We start from the raw sequence: 24,457 nt of genomic DNA on the forward strand, positions 1-24,457 counted from the left end.
GACAATGATAAAACTCCAAGGACCCCCAGATCTGTTGCCTCTTCAGCCAAACTCTGGCCCACCTATGTGTCACTGGAGAAGCTTGCGCAACTTTAGGGTCCCAGCTCTCATCCTGGTCCACACGGTACCTGGGGAACATACACTGGGGACTGTGGAGTTGCTGGACTGCCCCACTTTAGTTTGCCACATCATCGGGTGAGGAATGCTTCCCTCTTTCCCAGTAAAACCATGAAATCACCTTTACCTCAGGTTCAAGTTAAAGTACAGACGCATACAAGCAGCATGTGTTTGCAACATCCAAATTGAACAACAGTTACAGTATTTTAGGAAAAACTTGGGTGACAAAAAAAAAAACCAAACAACTCTGTTGACACTACTCTGAAATCTGAACTTCTCCTCTCCTAATACCCAGCTAACCTGCTGCAGATGCTTTCCTGGGTTTGTTTCCTGCAGTCTGTTCATCTCAGACTGCATTCAACAGACAACCTCCTGGCAGAACACATTGTCTTTTATCACTACTTGCCTTTTATAAGCCCTACTGCGTGTTTGGGGAAAAAATTATTTTGAGAACAACCACCACAAAAGAGATGCAGCTTTCCTCCCAGATCTCATCTCCTGGGACACAGTATCAGGGATCTAACAATGTATGTACACAGACGTGATACCACCATGGGTTATGGAGTACTCTACTAGCTGTATTAACATGCACATGGATTTTACAGAAGTTTGGTCAGGAGGTAAATTCCAGCCATTGTTTGGCCTTCTTACTGAGCACTTACATCAGTGATTTACTGGATTTTCTCTTCTAAGGAGGGGCTTATTCCTAAGAAGACATACTGGTAGAAAGACTGAGCATTGTTTTTGACAGTAAGCAATTACAGAAGGAATAAAAGGAAGAGCAAAAAAGTTAAGCTAATTCAGTTTTGTAAGTTGTGCATTGATCTGTATGGTATTAAAAGCTTTATAGAGTGTCATAAAAAAAAGAAACAGAGTGGAGCTCAGGAAACACACAAGGAATAGCACAGTTTTGATATGGTGATGTTGCTGCATGAAACAAAGATCATCTCCTTAAGTTCCTTCCAGAAGATTATTCCCCTAACTTGAGAAGGTGCAGGGTGAGAAACACCCCCAGGGCAACCCCCCAGCCCAAGCTGCAAGCTATTCCAATGGGCAGAAAAGCTGTACCCCTCCATTCACCAGTGCTGCCATGGGCATCACCAACAGGAACACACACACGCCTGAGCAGCTGCAGCAGCGCTTCACTCCCACTGTGGTGAAAAGGTCGGGCTAGGCAGAGAGTTTTATTGATACTTAGTATTATGAATTCCCTGATTTGATCTTGTACTCCCTCAGTGTAACTCACAGGTAGCTGAAACAGTCCAGACAATCTTCAGAATAAGTCAAATGCATAAGTTTATGTCATTCTCCCAAGCTGGCAAATCATAACGAGAAGACACTGGGTGCAATGCACCATGCATCAGATTTTTTTCAGTAGCATCAGAATCCACAGAGATGAGAAACAGTAATAACTGTGCAGTAAAAGGCTTGAGTAAAAACCACGCAAACCCCAAGCACACCTTCCAGCTGAAGGCAAGTTATCACCTAGCCCAGCTCCCACTGATCATGGAATCATTAAGATTAGAAAAGACCTTTAAAATCATCAAGTCCAACCATCAACCCAACACCACCATGCCCACTAAACCATGTCTCAAAGTGCCACCTCTACACATTGATTTTTTTTAACACCTCGAGGGGTGACTCCTCCACTTCCCTGGGCAGCTTTTTCCAATGCTTGACCACTCTTTCAGTAAAGAAAATGTACCTAATATCCAATCTAAATCTCTCCTGGTGCAACTTGAGGCCATTTCCTCCTGTCCAATCATGGGAGAAGAGACCAACACCCACCTCACTACAACCTCTTTTCAGGTATCTGTAAGACGGTGAGAAGGTGATGTCAGCATGACTGGCATACCAAGCAATCTCTATGTGGCACAGCCTCCTTCCAGAGGTTGGCTGTGAAATTTTTGTAGCATCCTTGTGCTTTTACACCACCAGATAAAAACCAACACAATGCAAAGACAGCAAGTAATGCTGAGGATCAGAGCTATATTATTCCACTTGTTCCATGCAGGGACTGCGTAGTGCTGTCAGTCTGGTACCTTCTGCTAGCACCAACCAAAACTTCACAGCCTTTGTAGTTCAAACACATCGAAGCTGCTGTTCAGCAGTGAAGTTTTTTCATTGTAATTAGATTGTTTTGGAGCTGTTAAGTGGGCATATCAGCAACAGAGGTTTTACCGATCACGGTGAATCACGTACGTTTTAGGAGCAATTGAGGTTAATGTTTTAAGAGTGTATAAAACAAGGGGGGAAAGTATATGCTGCTCAGCAATAAGTGTTCTTTGGAATAGTCCTGGTTAGGAAATTATTTACTACTGATTATCTCATAATCAGATTCTGACATGGTGGGCAAAACCTGTCTGCTATGGGCTCCACAGATTGTGTTCATCTAGGTAACCATGAAGCTCTGGGATTTTCCCAGAAGCAGCCATTGCTCCTTCATGACTGAGCTGCTACCTGATCTAGTGGTAGGGTTCCGTGCTCATGGCAGGGGGGTTGGACAAGATGATCTTTTGAGGTCCCTTCCAATCCCTAAGATTCTGTGATTCTGTGATCCTAATACTGGAGCAGCAGCCAGCAAGGCAGAGGTGCTCTGCTCTTGAAGCCATATTGCTTTGAAACATTCAGTATGATGTTCAGCTGTTGAAAAAGGCTGGTTTGCCTCTTGAATCATGAGTCCTCATTATCACTCTCAAAAAGCTCATGGAAGGATGATCCCCATAAGAAAATAAATCAAGTGTAAAAATCTAAATATCCCCCCTAAACACACATGCTTTTATACACGTACCCACACTTGGGGTGAAATACCAGATACCCACACTTGTTATGGTCTGGTTCCAGAGTTGCCACAATTCCCAGAGTCAAGTCATGCAGGTGTTTCAGACAGGATCTTCAGGTTTTTTTCATATTGGACTACATTTCAAAATACATGTGCTAGCTTTTCTAATGTGCATTTCATTGAATCATAGAATCATAGAATCCTAGGGGTTGGAAGGGACCTTGAAAGATCATCTAGTCCAACCCCCCTGCCAGAGCAGGGTCACCTAGAGTACATCACACAGGAATGCGTCCAGGCATTTAATGTGTGCTACTCTGCAAAGTGAAAAAAGAAGTCACCTGGGCCTTAGGCCGAGATACAAGTGTCTCCTTAATGGCAAAAAATCTTACATAGAACAGGCAAGGAAACGGCTTCTGCTATGCCGTGTCTGCAGCATCTACTTAGTGTGACTGAGGAAAAAGAGGAAAGCCTGGATGACGTATTTTGCAAAGAGGAAAGCAATCCACCAAGACAAACAGTGTAAGACTAACAATCCAGCCAATTCACACTGCAAAGAGCTAGTACAAAACAGCTACTGTACAAATGGCACTCCTTGCAGAGGAAATAATTGAACACATTATGCTAAAATGATGTTAACTATTGTTGTGACTCACCACAAAGTCCCATGCCTGCCATCACCCAGCTTTCCACACTGTTGGACATGTATTCAGCTGTGTGTCACCATTTCCCTGGCAGAAAAGATTTCATATCAAACCCCAACCTTCTTGCTGAAGTTCCTAATGCTAGAGGTGTTTTGCAAATAATTCAACAGCCAATCTTGGCTAGGTACAGCACAAACAGTGTCACTGCCACCATCCCATACATAATTACTGAGCCCAACAGAAGCACCAAGGGCCTGTTAGTTTATGGCACTCAGTGGTTCAAATCAGACACTAAAGGGAATGGTCAGAAAGACTGAAGAGCTTGGGAAATCCCTCTGTTAGCAGCGTTTGCCTTCTAGAATTACTTATACTTCAACTCACATAAACAGTTTTGAGCTTTTTCTCTGACACTGACATTTTTCTCCTGTTAATAAATAGGTTTCTCCTTCCAGTCAGGTCTGTGAACAATTATGCTTCAAATCAAGTCTAACAGAGCTCATTTATATTACAGTGCTACTCAAACCCACTGGGGACAGCTATTAAGTTGGTTTATACACTGATCTTGTAATTCCATTCTGGTCGCCGGTGAAATAAATATACCGTACTGCTTTCCATGGGAAGGAAGTTTGGCAAGAAAATAAGTCAACAGTAAGAAACTGTCAAAGGCTGTGACATCCCACTCCCTCCTCACAGCACTATAGAAGGACACTGAAAACCCTTCCCCCTACAAAAAGGCAACATAGGGAAACTGGTGCACCCCACGTTGCCAACACAGCTCAGTGACCAGATGAGAGGTCCCACAGAAGGCCCAAAAAGATGACCAAAGGCCTGGGAAGCCTGCTGTGTGAGGAAAGGGAGAGACAACTGGGTGTGTTCAGCCAGGAGAAAACAAGGCTTAGGGGAGACCTCATTGTCATGTTCCAGTATTAAGGGGTGGCTGCCAAGAAGATGGAGACTCCCTTTTTAAAAGAAGTCAGATGGAAAAGACAGGAGGTGCAAGTTACTCTTGGGAAGATTCCAATTGGACACAAGAGGAAAATGTTTCACAATGAGAACAGTCAGATATTGGAATAATGTCCCCAGGGAAGTGGTGGGTTCCCCAACACTGGACACTTTGAAGACTCTGCTTGACAAGGTGCTGGGCCATCTAATCTAAACAGTGTTTCTACCTAGAAACGTTGGACCAGATGATCCTTGAGGTCCCTTCCAACCTGGCATTCTATGATTCTACGACTGACCTTCAGGGTTGGTCAGGCTCCCACATGCATGCGTGGCCTCTCCATGCCAAGCCCAGCAGCTGCTCTTTCCCTCCCCACTGACACTCCTCATCAACCTCCTCCCTAAACTTGCTGTGTGGCGGTGTCCCCCCGTCTTACCCTGCCATTCAGAGGGGCAAATCAAGCACTGGCTGGACAGTCAGGCCCAAAGAGTGGTGGCCAATGGAGCCAAATCCAGCTGGGTCCAGTCACAAGTGGTGTTCCTCAGGGCTCAGTGTTGGGACCGTTTCTGTTTAACATCTTTATTATCTCGATAAGGACATAGAGTGTATTAGCAGTAAGTTTGCAGATAACACCAAGCTAGGTGGGAGTGTTGATCTGCATGAGGATAGGGAGGCTCTACAGAGAGACTTGGATAAATTAGATCATTGGGCTAGTGTTAATGGTGTGGGGTTCAACAAGGCCAAGTGCCGGGTCCTGCACTTGGGCCACAACCCCCTGCAATGCTCCAGGCCTGGGGAAGAGTGGCTGGAAAGTGTCTGGCAGAAAAAGACCTGGGGATTCTAATTGATGAGCGGCTGAATTTGAGCCAGCAGTGTGCCCAGGTGGCCAAGAAAGCCAATGGCATCCTGTCTGGTATTAGAAATAGTGTGACCAGCAGAGTAGAGAGGTGATTATCCCCCTGTCCTCAGTACCGGTGAGGCCACACCGGGAGTATTGTGTCCAGTTTTGGGCACCTCAATTCAAGAGATATCTCGAGGTGCTGGAGCAAGTACAGAGGAGGGCAATGAAGCTGGTGAAGGGCCTAGAGAATAAATCTTGTGAAGAACACTTGAAGGAGCTGGGAATGTTTAGTTTGAGGAAGAGGAGGCTGAGGGGAGACCTCATCAGTCTCTACAACTACCTGAAAGGTCATTGTAGAGAGGCTGGTGCTGGTCTCTTCTCACAGGTAATTAGCGACAGCACAAGAGGGAATGGCTTCCAGCTGCAACAGGGGAGGTTTAGACTGAACATCAGGGAATTTTTTTTCACAGAAAGAGTGGTTAGACACTGGAATAGGCTGCCCAGGGAGGTGGTTGAGTCACCATCCCTGGACGTGTTTAAGGGTCGTTTGGATGTGGTGTGGGTGGATATTGCCCAGCCTGACAGGGGGCAGGGAGCGGCTGCCCGGCCTCCCGGGGCGCTGAGGGGAGCTGGGGGGCAGGGGAGCGGCTGCCCGGCCTCCCGGGGCGCTGAGGGGAGCTGGGGGGCAGGGAGCGGCCGCCCGGCCTCCCGGGGCGCTGGAGGAGCCGCCGCAGCCGCCGCTGTTGCCAGGCGAGGCGCGCGGCGCTGCCCGTTGCCAGGGAGGGGCGGGCGGCCATGGCGGGCCGGGGCTGCGCTGAGGCCGGGGCTGCGCTGAGGCCGGGGCTGCGCTGAGGCCGGGGAGCCCCGGCCGCTGCCGCCAGGCTCGGGGGGCCCGTGTATTTCCAGGTGAGTGCCCGCTGCGTGCCGCACCGGCGGCCCGGTGGTGCGAGAGAGGCCGGGGGAGGCGCGGAGGGGGAGGCGGCGCCTCCGCAGCTCCTTACGCGTGCCTGGGGGGGGAGGCCGAATCCAGCCCCTCAGCGCGCCTTTGCAAGAAACGCCGGCGTCGGGCTCTGCATGGGCTGCGAGCCCAGCCAAGAGCCGGGCCATCAGCAGCGCCCTGCGCCTGGGCCCTCCCTCTGAGGGGGGCAGAGTGCAAGTCAGCTCAGCCTGTCCTTCTGCACGGTTGGACGAGCAAGGCCTTCACACTTGGGCGCAGTGTGGGTCAGCGCCAGCTCGGCAGTGTATTCCCTTTCCAGCAGTTCCTCTCCCGTTCAAGCCAGTCTCCTCCAACACCACCCATCCCTCTGAGTTGCAACCCAAGGACAATCAGCTCACACCGGCTTCATCCCTTACCGGGTTTCCCCAGGGTCCTCAGCACCTCAGGCTCTGCGGGCGTGGTTGCACGCCCCGCTCCTCGCTCTCGGGCGCAGCAGCACCTCATTCCCAGCGGTCCAGAGGCTTTACAGGGAGCCCGGGCTCTCCTGCTAAGTGAGGAGCAGCCTCCTCCCAGCCCCCATCCCCAGCTGATACTGCTTGTACACCTGATTGCCAGGTGCTGGCAGGCCCCCAGGGCTGCCTGCTGCCAGCCCGTTGGGCTCTTCCGTTCCAGTTGGGACGAACGCTGAAGTTGCAAGATGAACTGAAGACACAAGAAGGTGCATCTTTTGATCTAATCCAGTCATAACCTCCGGACTGCCTCCACAGTGTTCAGGACTGTGCCCAGAGGGCTGTATTGGGGCTGAGATGTCAACATGAAATTAAAACCTGATCAGTTCGGACAAGAGGCACCAGGAAAGTGACCATGGCTCAGTACTAAGCTATTTCTCAGGCCGAGGCAGAGCATTTCTTGAGTTAACATCAAGATGGTCTCAAAGAAAAAAACCCATCATTATAGGCTATTCATTATCCTGGAATTCAGTTTTAGGAGTATTTTGCTGTATCACTCCCGTTAAACATCAGTCACAGCCAATAATTCAGTGCGGTTATTTGTGTAAAGCTATGAAAATAAAGTGGCACTGCTACCATATTGGTTTATTTTATGCTGACACACAGGGGTCATGCTTATCTTTATGGCCAGCCTGCAAATGGCTTAAATTTAGAAACTGCTACGCTGTTTTCTCGCACTAAAGATAAAACATCTGAAAATTTTGTGTAATGATTTGTGAATAGTGAAAGAGATGTTTTCAACTTGAAATATTGAAACTAAAAGATGTTGAAAACTTCAAAAAGGAGTCACAAGTGCTTCCAGCAGCAGTCAGGCACCAGGCTTTGACAGAGAGTCAGAGAGAATGCTGACCACCAGACCTCCCTCTCTATCAATGTTCCTCAATCACGGCTTGGAAAGCTTTGTGAGAAAACAAGAATCTGATTAAAACTATTTATTCGATATGAGGTGTACCAGGAAAAGGATGAATCTGAATTTGAAATGAGGTCATGCTCTCAACCAAAACGATGATACAAGCTGGCAGAATGAAGGTAGCAATTCTCTTGATGTTTGTCAACAGATAAAATTGCTGCTAAGTAGATGTTACAAGCTTGGGATTTATGATTACAGCTTCATGAAGCCCTCACCAGAGCATGACTTTCTCAAAGCCACATTAACAGCCCCTCATTTTCCATTAAAAAGTCTGTTACAGGTTAAGTGATAAAAATTCTATGACATATGTATGGTTGGTTGTATTTCTTTAATGAAAGTTTGCAAGGTGCTGTAGTTATATTTTCATTATACATAGAAGGCTGTTTTGCTTCCTCATATCTTTACCTGACTCTGGGTAGAGTATTCTATCCCACCTGTCTTACTTTGATTCTGTTACTGTGGAAACTTCTAATAAAACTTGATCAGTCACTCTCAAGAAGTACTGCAAAGAAATAGTAAATGTCAAAGTTAAAATTTTATGGTTTTTTTAATGTGAATTGTTGTTTCTTAATGCTTTGAAGCAAAGACTTTAAACTGGGTGGGATCTCACTGGTGGTTGAATTGTGATAACAATATACTTTACTGTTGTGATAAAAATAATTTCACTTATGTTTATGGAAATTATTCTGTTACTGTGTGAAATATTAAAAGAACACCATGATAAGAATCTCAAAAGCACCAGAAAAAACATCAGGCTGATCTGGGGCTGAAATTGTAATGAAGTGTAATACATTACCCTGTGAGCAAAACCAAAAGTGTGCAGTAAGTGTAAGGTGTGCTATCAGTCTCACATCCTGAATGGGACAAAGGAAGTAGGGAGCAAGTAATACCTATTTACATACTTTGTTTTCCTTCCTTCCTTCCTTCCTTCCTTCCTTCCTTCCTTCCTTCCTTCCTTCCTTCCTTCCTTCCTTCCTTCCTTCCTTCCTTCCTTCCTTCCTTCCTTCCTTCCTTCCTTCCTTCCTTCCTTCCTTCCTTCCTTCCTTCCTTCCTTCCTTCCTTCCTTCCTTCCTTCCTTCCTTCCTTCCTTCCTTCCTTCCTTCCTTCCTTCCTTCCTTCCTTCCTTCCTTCCTTCCCTCCTTCCCTCCTTCCTTTGCTGTCTGTGTAGCCCGCTCCTCCCTACAGAAGGGTTGCTCCTTTACTATCCTAAGCAGATGCAACAAGGAGAGCAAAGCATCCTTGATCTCTTGGCTATAACATAAACATTCCAGTGCTATCAGTTCACTAGCTGGAAAACTTGCTGCTAGTTAAAAGAGAGCTCACTGAAGAAAAAAATAAAATCAGCAGAAAGAAAATTGGCTTCATCCTGGTTCAAACCAGGACAGGGGAGACCTCATTGCCCTCTACAATAACCTGAAAGGAGGTTGTAGAGAGGTGGATGTTGGCCTCTTCTCCCAAGTAAGTAATGATAAGACTAGAGGAAATGGCCTGAAGTTGCAGCAGGGGAGGTTTAGACTGGATGTAGTTAGAATTTCTATACTCAAGAGTGGTCAGGCACTGAAACAGCCTGCTCAGAGAGGTGTTTGAGTCACCATCCCTGGAGGTACTAAAAAGCTGTGTAGATTAGGTACTTCAGGACATGCTCAAGTGGCTGAGGTTGTGGAGTTTTTTTGTGTTGATGGTTGGACTTGGTGATCTAGAGGTCCTTTCCAACCATAATGATTCTGTGATTCATTGAGCGTTACTAAAATATTTTTATCAATGCAATGCTGCTTGTGTTCTGTAGCACTAATAACCTATTTCCATGGAGAATGTAATTTCTTCAGTGTTTGCAGCTTCAGGGGGTAGAAAGAAGGGAAAGAATATTTTGATCCTAAGTGAGTTCCTGGAAAAGTGCTGTTCAAAATCCAGGTGCAAATAATGAGTTACAGTGGGAAGAAATGATCTCATTTTTAGGAGTGAACCCAAGTTTCTTACTGCTGCAGAGTGTTGGGAAATGGAACAGGAGTATTAAAGAACATTTGTCAGCTCCATCAAAGGTTCTTTAAAAACTTTTCTCTTGCTGAATTTCAGTCGTGTCAGTACTGTACAAGCCTTCCCTGAAGTACCTCCTTATTGCTCCTTGCCACAGCCCCTGCAGAGTTTACTCCACTGCCTTCCCTGTGTTCAGAAGCCAGGAAAAAGTTCTTGCATTGAGGATTTGCTCAGAAATTACTTTGTAAGGTTTTGGGCTTTAGACTCCATAGGGGATGCTAATTTTCACTTCTAGCAGGCCATTACCCATAAGAAGCCTTTTTCCTCAATTCTAAAGTTTAGGACAAGAGTGCTGCTATAGTTGTAACCCTTGTCAGTAGAAAAAAAACCAACCAACAAACAACAGTTTTAAGTTATATATAATATATACTGTATCTGATCTGAATGAGGGTTGTGTAAGACCTACACAGAAAATAATTTAGCATTTAAGCAACATCATTTTTACATGAGAGAAAGCCCCAAAACTGTGCGAGCAGGTGACCTATTCTGACCAGATTACACTACAAAGAGAAGAGTCTTTATGCTTTAGCTCCCATTAAACGCTTCTGGAAGTGAGCAGCTTCTAATAATAATTCAGATAAAACATTGTGTAGAGCTCGTCAAAACCGTTACAATGACAAACAGTTTTTCCAGCAAAACATGAACATTTTACAATATTTTTGCTATGCTCCATAGACTAGAAAGGGCAGCTTTTAAGTGGCTCCTGGTGTTGTATGTCCCTTCCCTACCTTTTCCTTACTCCTCTCTTGTAACACCTCTGCTATTTAAACTCTGTCACAAGGGAGGAAGTACTAAAGTGACAGATGATCAGCATCCCCTTAGGCTTCCAAGTAAATGTAGATTACAACAGTTCCTTGAATGGAAAGCCTTACAGTTTCTTAAGTTTCACCTCGAATTATACTGAACAGTTTGATGAATAGAAAGGAGAATTTTGCAAGGTGCTACATATGTTTATAGAATCTCTATATATGCTATATGTACTGAGATAAACTCTTGACAAGGTGCTGGGATATTTCATCTAAACAGTGTTCCTACCTAGAAAGGTTGGACCAGATGCTGCTTGAGGTCCCTTCCAACTTGGCATTCTATGATATTCATTCAAAGCTTAGAGCTCTGTCAAGTTGAAGTAGATATTTTCATGCCTTGAGCATAGTTTGACTCCTTTTCTTACTGGTGTGTAATTATAATCCCGTCTCTGTGCTTACATGTTTTCTTCTCTCCTCATGCAGACATTACTTCCTTGAAAGAAGCCATTTTTTTCTTATTCCAGGATGTTACCAGTGGACAGCAGACTTGTAAATTTACAGATCTACAGACTTCTTCAGTGTGTTCACCAAAAAGACAAGAAGCAAATAGAAAAACTGGTCCAGAATGGATTTCCAAACCTTATTAATTTCACCGAGCCTGTGGAAGGATATAGTGCCCTTCATTTGGCCTGCATGAAAAATGACACTGACATGTGCAGCTTCTTGCTGGAACAGGGAGCTCATCCAGATGTCCAGGACAAAATGGGACGTACTCCAGCAATGAAAGCAGCTGAGCTAGGCCATGAGTTGGTTTTGGAATTATTAGCAAAAGCTAAAGCAGACATGACTGCTGTGGATAATGAAGGGAAAGGTAAGTAAAAAGGAAACTTACCCAACAGAAATACCATAAAACAACCCCTTACAGTGTTACACACTTGCTAGGTGTGCTGTGTCCAGTCTGTAGAGAGAACCATGGTTGAGGGTAGTCCCTACAGCTCAACACAAGCTATTGGTCTGTGATGAACTGTGATGAAAATGAAAATTCTCCCTGAAAAAGTCTAGGCCTTTAAATCATAGGTCCATTCATTGCACAGCTGAAAGATAACTTGTGATTGAGAATCACATTCCTCCCAAGGCCTACCACACATTCCAGTTTTGTCCCCAAGTTCAAAGGCCTTAAACTAGAAGCTTTTTTGGATGTATATACCCTAAAAGAAGCTGATGGGTCCCTATTGAAGTTGTGAAGCTTCCAGCCTGAGTAATGTTCTTTCTTACCATTCAGCATTGTCCATAATTCCTACTGTTTTTCTTTGCAGGTGTTTTGTTTTACTGCATTTTACCTACAAAGCGTCACTACCACTGCACACAAATTGCCTTGGATTATGGTGCAGATGTTAACAACTGTACTACTAGGGGGAAGCCTTTACTTCTACAAGCCTGTGAGCAAGCTCATGATATCCAAGAAATATGTCTGAATTTTTTGGAAAGAGGAGTAAATCCCGATGCAAGGAACCCAGTATGAATATTTCTATAACTAAGAACGTTATATATACAGGGGTATAGAAAAGTTACCAGACAATTAGAATATATGACCTTAAACCCTCACATTAAAATAAGAAAGGAGTGGTGAGTACTTAATTCTGTGGCCATGCCTATTCCCTTTTTCTGTATCACCCTTTTTCTGCAGGAGCAGGAATTAAGGTCTCCTGCTTGAACCATGTATCCCGATTTAGATTTTTGTACATGAGAGTGCAGATTTTTTACAAAAATGAAATATAACTGGAGCAGTTCTTGTAAGGTGCAGCTTACTGTACTTCAGTGGAGTAATGCTGACTTGTACTTTGTCTCAATGTGCTCTAAGGTTTTCAGAGTTGAAATAATATTGATGATCTCCAGAGGTCCCTTCTGACCCCTAACTAACATTCTGTGATTCTGTAAAAGGTGGGTCCAGCATGAACAATCTGACAGGGAATCAAGGCAGGGAGAAGGCATAAGAAACTTTTCTCTCTTTTGTACATCTTAGTAATTTATTCATTTACTTTCTTGATTTAACAAAGACCTGAAGGGCTGAAGCTCTGTGCTGTTGTTGATCAATTTAAAGAGCTCAAGCTTTCCTTTAAAGCTACCTATGGCTTTTGCCTTGGTCCTAGTTTTGCCATATCCTTCCTGGCTTGGACTTAGAGCAAAATCAATGTTTGGACATCCTTATCCCATACTCTTCACACTTGTGTCTGTTTCATGCACTCGGGGTAACTGCAATATTAAAAAAACCTGATTTTTGGGGGGAGTAATATGATAGGAACATATCTGGTCATATAACGGGAATAGTTTCCTACGCCTAGAGAAACACAGATACCAGGGAAGAACACATGCTTCAGTGGAACCTCTCGACAGCTCATTGCCCTCTTTACCCCTCTGTAAAACAGCCAGTCAGATATTCTAAGTGTTGCTTTGGGCCAGGATATTAATAGCAGGTGATGCCTGATCCAAGATGTGCTGTGTTCTTGGGAAGATCTACCAAAGTCAGTCACTAAAAAACAAACAGGTACTGCTAATCACTAACATACACTATTAATCTAGAAAAAGAGACAGCACTATGAACTTTTCGTCTCAGAACAGTTGTGAAATTCCCAAGTTGCTCTGCCTTCCTCATAGCACTCCTCCAGCCATAGCTTCTTATGCTTTTTTTCAGGATAGAGGAGGTTTTTTTGTTAAATTCTACAAACATGTGTGACAGCATGCACACAGCATAAAGTACTCCTTAACTAAGGAACTGGTATTCATGGGGACCATTCAAGGGGCTCAAGCTACTAAAGTACTTGTGTGGCTGGGATTTGACTACACATATTTAGCAGCATTTCGTCTAGATTCTCAGAGTTTACCAAGTGTTTTAAAAACTATTAGACTTCTTTTTTTGCAATACCTAAAAGGAGAGCTTCAGTTTTATGACACCCTGCAACAATCAGATTGTACTGTTCCAGCCTGAAGTGGCATGTGAAACAAATTCTGAATGGTTTTCTTGCTGCCCTGCAGGCTACAGGTCGCACAGCCTTGATGGAAGCCGCAAGAGAAGGTGTTCTCGAGGTGGTGCGTGGTCTGCTTGAGAGAGGAGTTGATGTCAACCTGTTTGACCTTGAAAGACACAGCGCTGCACATTTTGCAGCCAAAGGTGGCTTTTTTGAGGTAGTATTGTTCTTGGTATTAAAGCATTGCTGCAAAGCCGAACCTGGGTTTTTTTTGAGGTTGTTTGGTTTGTGGTTTGTTTTTTTTCCTTTTTGAGTCCAGTATCTCAGCTAATCAAAGCATAATAATCAGTCAAGAACAGAGTCTTTTTAACCATCAAATGGAATCTGGCAGTGATAGAATCTCTCTCATAGTTGCAGAGCCTTTTTTGTCAAGGTACCTCTGAGTGTGTGTGTGCTAGTGGGCTGTCTGGAGCAAGCAGCTCCATTGCAGAGTTTGTTTCTCCCAAGATGTAGCATGTAATAGCTGTGTAACATGGATGAAGCATTACCCTTATAGGAAAGGCAGATGCAAACAGCAGCAGGTAGGCACTTTCTCCCCCTATATCATCCTCAAAGTACATAAGATCATGCCATTTTGATGGTGCATGCAATGGGCCTGCAGTGGGGTGGCAGGAGTGAAGATTGTTCTCAATGTTTACAGCTGAACAAGGTTTCTCTTTCCTCAGTTAAGCAAGCACAGTACTACAGAAAACTTGAACGTTACATGCACATTGATCAGTTGGGCATGGGAGAGACGCTCACTATACAGTCTAGGAATATGTGACTTTTCATTTATTTGTAAGTTGTTCTCACAGTTCGTCATCTTAAAAACTGTCATTGTTTTTTCTAGATTTTGAGGATTATTTCATCTTATAATGGAGACTTGGGCCTGATTGCTATGAACGGTAACACGCCACTTCATTATGCTGCAGAGGGAGGATTTGCAATTTGCTGCAAGTTTATAGGACAAAGAGGTACATTAAAAATAACTTTCTTTACAACAAAATGTGTATTCTTTTGTGCCCAAGGAAATATTTCACTCAGGCATTTATCAAAGATTTGTCTCTCTGAGATATATTAAGTGGCATATGCAATTCTCACCAAGCAGCACCTAACATAGGCTATTAGGAATTACTTCCACTAATATGGCTGAGATAAAACATTCCTTAAAGAAAGCAGAAGAAATATACTGGGTTTGGATAATATGAACTGGACTATATTAAGTAGCTCTGATTTAGGGTTGTTTTTAGAAGGATCATGTTGAATATTGTAATAGAAAAAAAAATTTTTGGTTGCTGATCATTAAAAAAACCCGATGTCAGTGTAGCCATGGAGAAAACTTGGCGCATTTAAACATACTCCAAAGAAGCGATGATAACTTTCTAACTTAACCAGATAATGATAGCACTTCAAGCTTTGATTTGAGAGCACCATGCAAAATTCTACATTCTGTCCTTCTGATTCAAACGCTTAACTAATGGAGTGGTCCATGGTCAAATTGCAAGGTTGGGGTATAGAGCAGTGAGTGACATTTTAATCTGAGTTTGTTTCTTCTTGAAGTTGCTCACTACTTTTAGTAAAAATGTAAAATTTTCACAGGATTTCTGCCTTTCTATACATATTCATGACTGGACAGGTTGCCCAAATAAATCTCCCTTTGGGAAACAAATGCGGGCAGCACATGGCAGACCTTCCAGTCTGAGGTCAATGATGCAGGTCCATGTATTACTGTTCTTTATAGTTCAGACAATATAAAATTGCAGACCTGTGGCAATTGGTTGCATGTATATTACAAGTCTCTTCTTACAAAATTAGTAATTGCTAATTCCAATGTATTATCAGCAAAATTGTGTCCATATTTTTTTAGGCTGTGATCCTACATGGAAAAACCTGTTGACAAAGACTCCAAGAGCTGTTGCCAAGGAAGGTGGTTTTAAAGCAGCAGCAAAAGAACTGCGTAAAATTGAACGCACTTTTAAAAAACAGTCCAAGCCTGGGGCTGAGGAGCTCAACCCCCGCTGGGCACTGAGGCTCTATGACTGGTCCTTAGAGCACCAGGCTGCCCTCTACAAGGCGTTTGAGGCAGTTGACCAAGGAGATGGAACAGTAGCTAAAGATGATTTTATATCAGTTATTCAGCAGCATTGTGCGTTTGTGGATGCTGAACAAATCAAAAGCATTGCTGAAATGCATGAAGGAGAACTGGGAATCAAGATAGAAGAATTCTTTAAAGGCTCTAAATACTTGCAGAAAAGCTATCTTATAACGGCCTTTGGACCCAAAAAGAAGGGCAAGAAAGGGAAGAAACGAAGAGGCAAAAAAGGTGTCCCAGTCCCTGTGCCGATTTGTGTTATTCCAGAGAACGAGTTTCCACATGGGGAAGATGGCTTCCCTGCCTACATGATTGAGGCTATTCAGGACATGGCTGATACCCACCATCATATCCGAGACCACCCATCTGCCCATCCTGTGCATGATGACCGTGCCTGGTATATAGATGAGCCAAGGAAAATGTACATGAACATTAACTACCTCGTCAAAGCAGGAGACATTCTGTCTCTACAGAAAGCATTTGAGGAGGGTGTGCCAGTAGACATAAAAGATAAATATTACAAAACACCTTTGATGACTGCATGTGCCAGTGGGAACACAGACATTGTGCAGTACCTTCTGGAAAAGGGGTAAGATAATTTCAGAGTTGTTTGGGTTTTTTTGTAATTGCTATTTTGGAAGGGCATTCGAAAGCATACATTTCCAGTAGACATCTGGTTGCAACAGACTATGGTTTGGTTTTTATTTACATATAGATTAATATTAAAGGTAATCTTGCATTACAGAGGGTTAGTTTATTAATTTTCAAACTTACAGTAACAGGGACGTAGAAATACCCAAGAGGTCAGTTCTCCAGATCTGAAAGTTTTGGTGTCTGGGCTGTCGACATTTTGGTCAGACAGAGTGCCTTAAAATCCAGTCTACTGGACCTTCAGTTAGTTCATACACACATCTCCAATAGTGCACCCTCAAAACTGAACTCTCAAAATCAAATAGCTGATTCTGGGGAAATCTGGCTTGAGTGACTTGTCTGAAACCATCAAAGTAATCTCGGGCTTCCCTGTTCCACATGCCAGGGCCTTTGCATGCAGATGTTTAAAGGGGATAAAGCCTTATGATCTCTTTCCTCTGCAGCCTCAGAGGGCTGATGCAGCAGGATTTATGCCAGATAGTCTGTTCCTCACTTTAGAAGTGCTTCATCAATTTTGTAGCCTACAGACACATTGAGATTTGTGAAAAATCTTAATGACAGCTTAAAAGTGAAAGCCATTTAAGAATGATCAGTCATGCTTGTGTAAAAGCTTAATCTCTTTTTTTTTTTCTTGTCAGACTGCTGTAGTCCTACAGTCATTCATATAAATGCTTAAATGAACGTTTTCCAAAGTTATTTACATTAGCTTTGTTCTCTACTTATTGCTAGAATTCATTTTAACATTCATTTCTAAGGAGAAGTGGCTTTAGCCATTACTCCAATTTGTGCAGAGACTTAACAGCTTTACAGACCCTGGTAATTACAGTGACATTCCTGAAGCATATGGAAAGCTGTGTAAATGTGTATATTCAGTTCTTCCAAAGATAAGGATGCAAATGCTAGCAAATTAAAATCTACTGCTTTTGTCAAGCCTCACTAGGTAGCCCTGAAGTCACATCTCATGATATCTAGCAGACCCAGAATGTAATAACTTAGTTTATACAAATAGTATCAATTTTGAGATTTTTAGATCAGCAGAAATCAGAAAATGGAGACAAAAGTTCTCAGTACAGTGTTTAGCTTTACATGTTTCGCCAGCATGCAGTTTCAGACACTTTCTGTTTGGCATGGGGGCTCAAATACTTTTTACAGTATAAACTTTTCAGTACAATACCACAAATCCATATCAAACAGAAAAAACATTTTTCCAGAGATATAAATAAGGCTGAGGTTTAAACATAAATTGGTATTATCTACTTTCTATCTCATTGCAGAAAGATTCAGAAATAAATTACATTTGGGCTAAAGGCAAATTCGATGCTTGATCAGGAGAAAATGTTGACAAATTTTTACATCTGTGCTGTGCTGTCCCTGCTCTCTTTGATCAGTTTGTTTTTATTAGAATTGAGTCAGCAAGAAGGATTCAGGGCCAGACAGAGTAATTGTTTTGGTATGGATGTTGGGTTGAGAAAGGAAGTGGAGTAACTGGGACTACTTATTTTAATGAGAAATATAAAGGAAATTAAAACTGCAAACTAATAAACCCTCATGGCTAAGCATCTGAAAGATAAGAAAGCTAAAAATGGTAGCTCAGGGGAATCTACTATGATAAGATGTCATCAAAGGTAGGATTCTGAATAAGATTAAAAATTTAAACAAGAAAATACCAGATTAATCTGTTCTTTTGATCTAGAGTTAAATACTAGCCATCTAACTCAAAAAGCAAAAAGCCATCCCTGGAAGCAGCTTACCTTCATAATTTTTCTTCCTTCTTCCTCCCTTCATGTTGTTTAGGAAGACGTCAGCTCCTTGTCCCTTGAGAAAACCGGACAGTGACTCTAATTCAGTTCAGGACCTCTAGCTGTCCTAAACAAAACAAAGTAACTCACTCTGCTCCAGTACTGGGGAATCCCCTCACGAGGTTTTGACCCTGCAGAGCCTGTATGTGGCACACATGGGAGATTGCAGATCTGGGCATGGTCATGGATTGTACTTTCTTCAAATGCTTTTGACACCATGAAGGGGCTCTAGTGGCTCTTGTTCCCCAAGCCTTGCTTTAGCATGCCCCAAAGGCAGACAGTTGCTAAAGGGCTGATAATGCTTTTCCCCTTAGCATCATCTGAAGGCAGCATATTGCAGATGTCTCCCTCAAACTATCACTGCATCCTCTAGAACATGCCAGTTTTAACCTGGTAGCAGAAACAGATCTAGTCCAGTAGCACAGTGGCTGAAAAAGTTTTAAATCCTCAGATTTTCTAAGATGGGCCTTCTGTGACTCATTTGTGAATTGGACAGTAGACAATTTTGCTGTGTGTTTCAGAGCACCTGTTCTTGGCCCAGTAGCATTATTTTTCAAGTCCCTAGTCTACTTTTTGCCATTCTCAGTGAAGCTGGAGTCCAAACACTAGCTGTTTAGAGGGCTGTTAAGCTGTTTCAATGCCTGTTTTTCTCTGTACCTGTGAAAACTTCTATGTAGAGGACATTCTGTTGGCTTAGAAGGGGATGTGATCTCCCCCCTGGCCCCAGCCATGCAGGCACACTCTTACAATTAATATTCCCTGCCAAGCTATAAATTGGATTCTAAAATGGTTTTAGAGTAGTGGTACTAATATGAAAATATTTGGTTACATTGAATATGCCATTGCAGTGGGCAGTGAACATTGCTTGTACTTGGAGCTGTGGGTGTTACTCTATCTAGTAGCCACCTTAATCTGCTGCAACTCCTCTTACCCTTTTGTAGGGCTGATATAAACACAACAGACAATTTCATGTGGACTCCCCTCCACCACGCTTGCTACCATGGGCACCTAGGTATTGCTGAGCTGCTGGTGAAGGCTGGAGCAGCAGTGGATGCACCTGCAATAGGGAATGCAACCCCCCTAATGAGAGCCATCGAGAGCTGCAGGCTGGATTTAGTTTACTTTTTGATCAAGGCAGGTGCTGACATCGAAGCTACAAACAGCAATGGTAAATATCAATCTCTCCCCCTAAAGGCCTGTTTCCTTAAGCGTATACATGTTTTATTAAAAAAAAGTAAGTTCTTGGGATGCTTTGAGAAGTGTTCTGAAATTACGATTGCTTTCAGGATCAGAATGAAGGTAGGAGTTACATTCAATTAGTTTTCAACAGTATGGGAGTCACTATTCTAAGTAGTCAGCTTTTATGGGTTTTATGCACCTAGAAAATAATGTAACATGATTAATTTCATGATTAAGGAGGCTATTGCTCCTCACAGGATATATACAGACTTATAAGTGGCTTTAGTTAAGAAAAATCTAACTAGCTATTAGTATTGTTTCATAGAAAATTAGATTTTAGTTGTGGCCAGTGTGTACTCTGCCACCCATTTAAATAATTTATTTTTAGGCACAGGCAGCACTGGTTAAAAAAATTTCTTGCTGCATAGCATGTACGTATTACTTCTTGAGAAAAAAAAAGACTTAACAGAAAACCAGATCTGAACTAGTACTGAAGTGTTACCTCCTCACAACAGATCCCTCATTCAGTATTATTTCCTCTATTTTGAGATTAAACAGTTGACATTTATCACATTTTAAGCCCATGCTCTGACACAGGAAGCAATATTGCTACATAATGAAACTTTGGTTGCCCAAATGCCTAGAAGGTGAAACCCTGCTCATAGAAGGGATGTGAATTCTCCATTTCTGCTACTGTCTGAAGTTTCAATTCACACGGCAGTTTAATCTTGCGACTACTTCACAGCCACAGGGTCTGAACTCATAAGATTCAGCAGAGCTTTTCCTTTGTTAACCATTGAAGGTGTTAAGCCTCATTTAAACCATGGGGCTTCCCTTGACTCCTTGCCAGCCACAGAGCAAGCACTGGATGAGGGAGACACCTACAATTACTTGGTCCACATTCCTGACCTTGCACTATGCTAGTCACCTCCTAGTGCTAAATGCTCTCAGCTCTCCACCATCAAAATTACAACCTGTAAGACCAGGATATTAAGCTGTAAATGTCAGGACATGAAGAACAAAGCAACCACTCCAAGAAGTTCTGTAATATTTGGTTTCAAAGGTCATTTCTGCAAGGCCTTTTTTCTGCAAGCAGTGCTGATGACAGCCAGTCCTCACACCAGTGTCAGGCTGGCACACTGAATGGTTAATAAAAGAGGCCTAATTAAATTCAGTTCACTGTAGTGTCATTATCCAGTTGCAATAATAACTGCCAAGGTTCATTTTCATGGCTTATACAGGTATTTTTTTTAAATACAGGAAAGAATGCTCTTGATATTGCTCAAGCATTTGCAGATTCTAGAATAATTGATCTACTCCAAAGTGAAATGGAAAATTTGCCAGAAGTGGCAGAAAGAAAAGAAGCAAAGAAAGAAAAAGTTGAGAAGCCAGTGTCACCTGCAGAACTACAAGCTGCGAAAAGTGAGGTATGAGAGGTGGCAACAAAGGACTGATCTGCTAATAGTAGAGTGCTTCTTTCTTTCATTTGCCATCCATGTGTCTCTACAGCTGTAAGTCAGGCAGTTGTCTTGAAGTGAGTATTTTCAGAAGCTAGTAGTTGTTCTGGCCACTAGTAGTACTTGTTCATTGGCTGAAATTTTGAATTGTTAATTATATGAACTGCATGCCTTCTCCAGTCTCACTTTAAAATCATGTCCTACTGACAGGACACAGAAAAATATTTCCTCTTCTTCTCCCCCTCCTCCTGAAGTTTATGATTATTCAGCTCTGTTGTAGTAAATACTGAACAACTGGTAACCTTAACTTAAAGAGAGCACCTGATTCTTCACAGGATAAGGCCAATGCCCTTCAAATTAGTAGAAACGTCTTCTTATTCTGCTACTCAAACTCACTGAGGCACTATCAGGCTTGCTGACTTCTCATTTCCTGCCTTGTCTCATATCCTTCCTCTTCTACTGCTGACTCAAGTTCTGTTTCTCAAATCCCACATTTGATGTTTGGCTGCTGTTCTTCCGAATGCCTTTCCTGCAGCCCAGGAGCCTCGAGTACCTTACCAATCATCTGGTTCCCAAGCTGACATCAGCCTCTGTGACCACAGCATGGTTGTATTAATGGGGCTGAGATTTTCCTGATTTACCAGTGGTCCTTGTTAGTCAGACCTGGGATGCTATTTAAGAGAAAATGCAATTGCATCTGCACTGCTGGAAACATCTTTTAGCAGTCCTGCCCTGGACAGTATTGTAAATATGTTCCAGTAGCCATATATTGGTTGTCCCCTTTCAAAAATGTTTTGAATTTGTCAGGGATGGTATAGGACTTTCACAGGCAGAAGGACAACAGTCTTAGGTGTTTGTTCATTTATTTATCACCTGGCACAGGATGGGATCAGCAGTGGTATAGGGTGATTGTCCTGTGTGTCTTAAAGAGCCATGAATGTTTTAGTTTTCAAGAAGGAGAGTCATCACCTACCTTTTAAAAGGCTTCCCTCTCAAGTTTTTAGTTGTAAAAATAGTTAGCTTTAAGAAAAACAGCTTCTGAACAGATTAAGTAAAATGCACTCATAGTAAATAGCAAAAGACAGGTCAGAAAATGCAGGATGTGTCTTGCTTCTGAATGCCTTGTGTTTGTCTAACTGATAACTTCTCTTCCGGACTTAACAGATGTCTTGGGCAGCCATAGAAGAACCCATACTTGAAGGGTCACCGCGTTCTCCTAAGGACAGTGTTATTTATCTGAATGCTTTGATAACCAGTGGTGCTACTAAAACAGAAGACATCTCATTCAAACCCAGAAAGGTAGGTACAGTAGCAAAACATGAGCACAGCTTCACATTAATTTAAAGGTAGACCTTGTAGATCAAAAACCAGAACAATCTGATTAAATGACTTCATAATTCAACTAGCTTGTAGATGATGTGACACGGGCTAGAGAGATTGCCACAAACCAGCAGTAAACTAAAGGGTCCATATATATGTGTCTGGTTTATATACATACACACATAATTATATAAATCAAATTATAATGGAAATCAGATCTCATCAGGTTTTAAAACAGGATTAAAGAGGATCCACAGTTGAAATACAAATGCAACTACATTAATGGGACGGATTTTTACATTTTGACACCTAAAGGGTAGGAGTTCTTCCACATGGGCCTGGCACAAACTTCTAACTTGCCTTCTCAATTAGTTATCACATGATTATTTTTGTTGATGACAGTTATCGAGCTAAATGGAACACAGTACACCAAATATTTACTTCCTAAAGTTAGAATATTGGAAATACAATTTTTGTACTGGGCACTTGTTAATACTCATTTGCAAATAATCAAGAAACAGAAAAAGATTAGAGAGAAGTGGTTTTTTAGTTGTTGGTTTGTTTGTTTGTTTGTTTGTTTCCCTTAAAAAGGAAAAGAATACCATTGCTGACTGAGAGGTTTTGTTTGGAGTTTGTTTACCATTTTCCTTATCCTAATCTCTGCTAGTTTCTGCAATGGTCTCAGGGGAATAAGGCTACATTGTCAGTGATTCTACAGCTAATTACTATTTTCCACTCTGAGGATCCTGGGCCTGAGTCAGTCATTTTAAACAATTAGCTTTGGATCTGAGCCCATGGTATATCAGTTGGAAGCAACAAGAAGAGACTGTGACTTACACACAAATGGCTATGGTAACATCCACTGGGAGGCTGCACTAGTTTTCTTCTGTCTTAGGATAGAAAGGAGTGCTAGAACAAGGCTCTTTTTGGCCAACAGTATCTTCTTAATGCTTCAATCGCAGAAGTTATGTCCAAATTAACTACAAATACCTTTATTTTCTAGATTTGGACCCCTGATGAGGCAACACTGGAGCTAGTAAGAAAGCAAGAATTGCTCCGTGAACGCTTTGAACTGGGTGGCCATTCAGAAAGCTCCACAAACCCTTTTAATAGAACCTTTACAGAATATGCCAGCTAGAAAAAGCTACTTCAGCATGTATTTTGAGGGGAAAACTCTAAAAGGCTGCTCCTTGGTAAGGAAGCAATCATGCAGTGCTCAGTAAATGTATCTCAGTTATGGTTAAAAAATGTAGCAAGTTTTTCCTCTGTAGATTATGTTGCTTACACACAATCTTTTGTTAAGGGCTTAGTCTGGGAAAAGGTTTATCCTCATGTGATTCCAATCTCTGGAGCTGGCTCAATGTAGTTCATGGAGTGGCCACTGTTGTGACACACATGTCCTTCTTCTTCGTAAAGGTATGGCTTTATGAGGCTATTTTTCACCCCAACATAAAGTTTTTTCCTGGAATATGCAAGTGGCACCCTTTCTACTAAAAAGGTTATTAAATATAATGATATGAAGATGCTTCTTATTAGCATGAAGAAAAAGTGCTGAAAATTCATTATAGAAAGTAGCCAAAATTTGTGTGGTAGGATCAGGCCAAACCAGCCTGTGTTCTGCAGAAAGACTCACCGCCCCTTAAATTCTGTTGATTATCTCTGCAAAATGGTTGGCAGCAGAGAAAAGAGCCCAATTTGGAGCTTCAAAAAGGCAGCAGCAGGTGATGAGCTTTGGGTAAGCAGAGGCTGGAAATACTGGGAATGTTTAGCTTAGTGAGGAAAGAAGTGGGAGGGAATGCCATAAAAGATATCTAAAGAAGCAAAAAGTGTGAAGTTAACAGAAATCTATCCTTCAACAGAACATTCAGACTACAGAAAAACAGAGAAAGCAGCACCCATATTAAACACTCTACAATGTGCAAATAGCCTGTGGAGCCGTCTAGCCCAACTATCCTTGGAAGGTTAAATATATATATATATACATACATATATGTATATATATATATTTAAATAGATTGTGGAAAGAATCTATTTAGCTAACACATAAGGGATAAAAATCTCTTGTGTTTCAGGACCTCAGCTAATTACTGTTGGCACATGATAGACAGTTTTCTAACAATGCAGTTCACTCCCTGGTTGTCCAGTGAGGTGATGTGTGTGTCCCTTAGGAGAGAAGATGGCACTGGCCTAGACAAACACTGTAAATAAAATCAGCTGCTGGTTTGATGGTACCCATTCTTCAAATTTATTTTAACACTGTGAGACTTAAAAAGCTGTCTGGCGCAAGAGTACAGCTAATTTTTGAAAATTTGTTTTCAAATACACAATTTTTACCTTTGAGTCTTGAACTCTGGAATCTGAGCTTCAGACGGGGTTCTTTCACACAATCACCACAGAATCACTAGGGTTAGAAGGGACCTTAAAGATCATCAGGTTCCAACCCCCCTACATGGGCAGGGACACCTCCCACTAGACCAGGTTGCTCAAAGCCCCATCC

At 42.4% G+C, this 24,457-nt stretch overlaps 2 protein-coding genes across 5 annotated transcripts in view; one reads left to right on the plus strand and one right to left on the minus strand.

Annotated features, from left to right (window-relative positions):
* Positions 1-24,457, minus strand: part of PAK5 (p21 (RAC1) activated kinase 5) — a 210,015-nt gene that overhangs the window by 171,134 nt on the left and 14,424 nt on the right. The gene's annotated exons all lie outside the window — the stretch shown is intronic.
* The window catches only part of ANKEF1 (ankyrin repeat and EF-hand domain containing 1), a 66,648-nt gene continuing 48,395 nt past the window's right edge, over positions 6,205-24,457 (plus strand). For 2 of the 4 annotated variants that reach the window (XM_051614180.1, XM_051614178.1), the window contains exons 1-9: positions 6,205-6,227; positions 10,941-11,328; positions 11,774-11,973; positions 13,491-13,640; positions 14,313-14,436; positions 15,330-16,143; positions 18,946-19,172; positions 20,444-20,610; positions 21,805-21,939. In XM_051614180.1, coding sequence (XP_051470140.1) covers positions 10,983-11,328; positions 11,774-11,973; positions 13,491-13,640; positions 14,313-14,436; positions 15,330-16,143; positions 18,946-19,172; positions 20,444-20,610; positions 21,805-21,939 — 2,163 coding nt within the window. In that variant the 5' untranslated portion in view covers positions 6,205-6,227; positions 10,941-10,982. Of the gene's footprint in view, positions 6,228-10,940; positions 11,329-11,773; positions 11,974-13,490; positions 13,641-14,312; positions 14,437-15,329; positions 16,144-18,945; positions 19,173-20,443; positions 20,611-21,804; positions 21,940-22,963; positions 23,634-24,457 lie in introns of those variants that run through there. The other 2 variants (XM_051614179.1, XM_051614181.1) reach the window with 2 other exon arrangements.

Source organism: Apus apus, chromosome 3 (genome assembly GCF_020740795.1).
Source record: "Apus apus isolate bApuApu2 chromosome 3, bApuApu2.pri.cur, whole genome shotgun sequence".
NCBI classification, from domain to species: Eukaryota; Metazoa; Chordata; class Aves; order Apodiformes; family Apodidae; genus Apus; species Apus apus.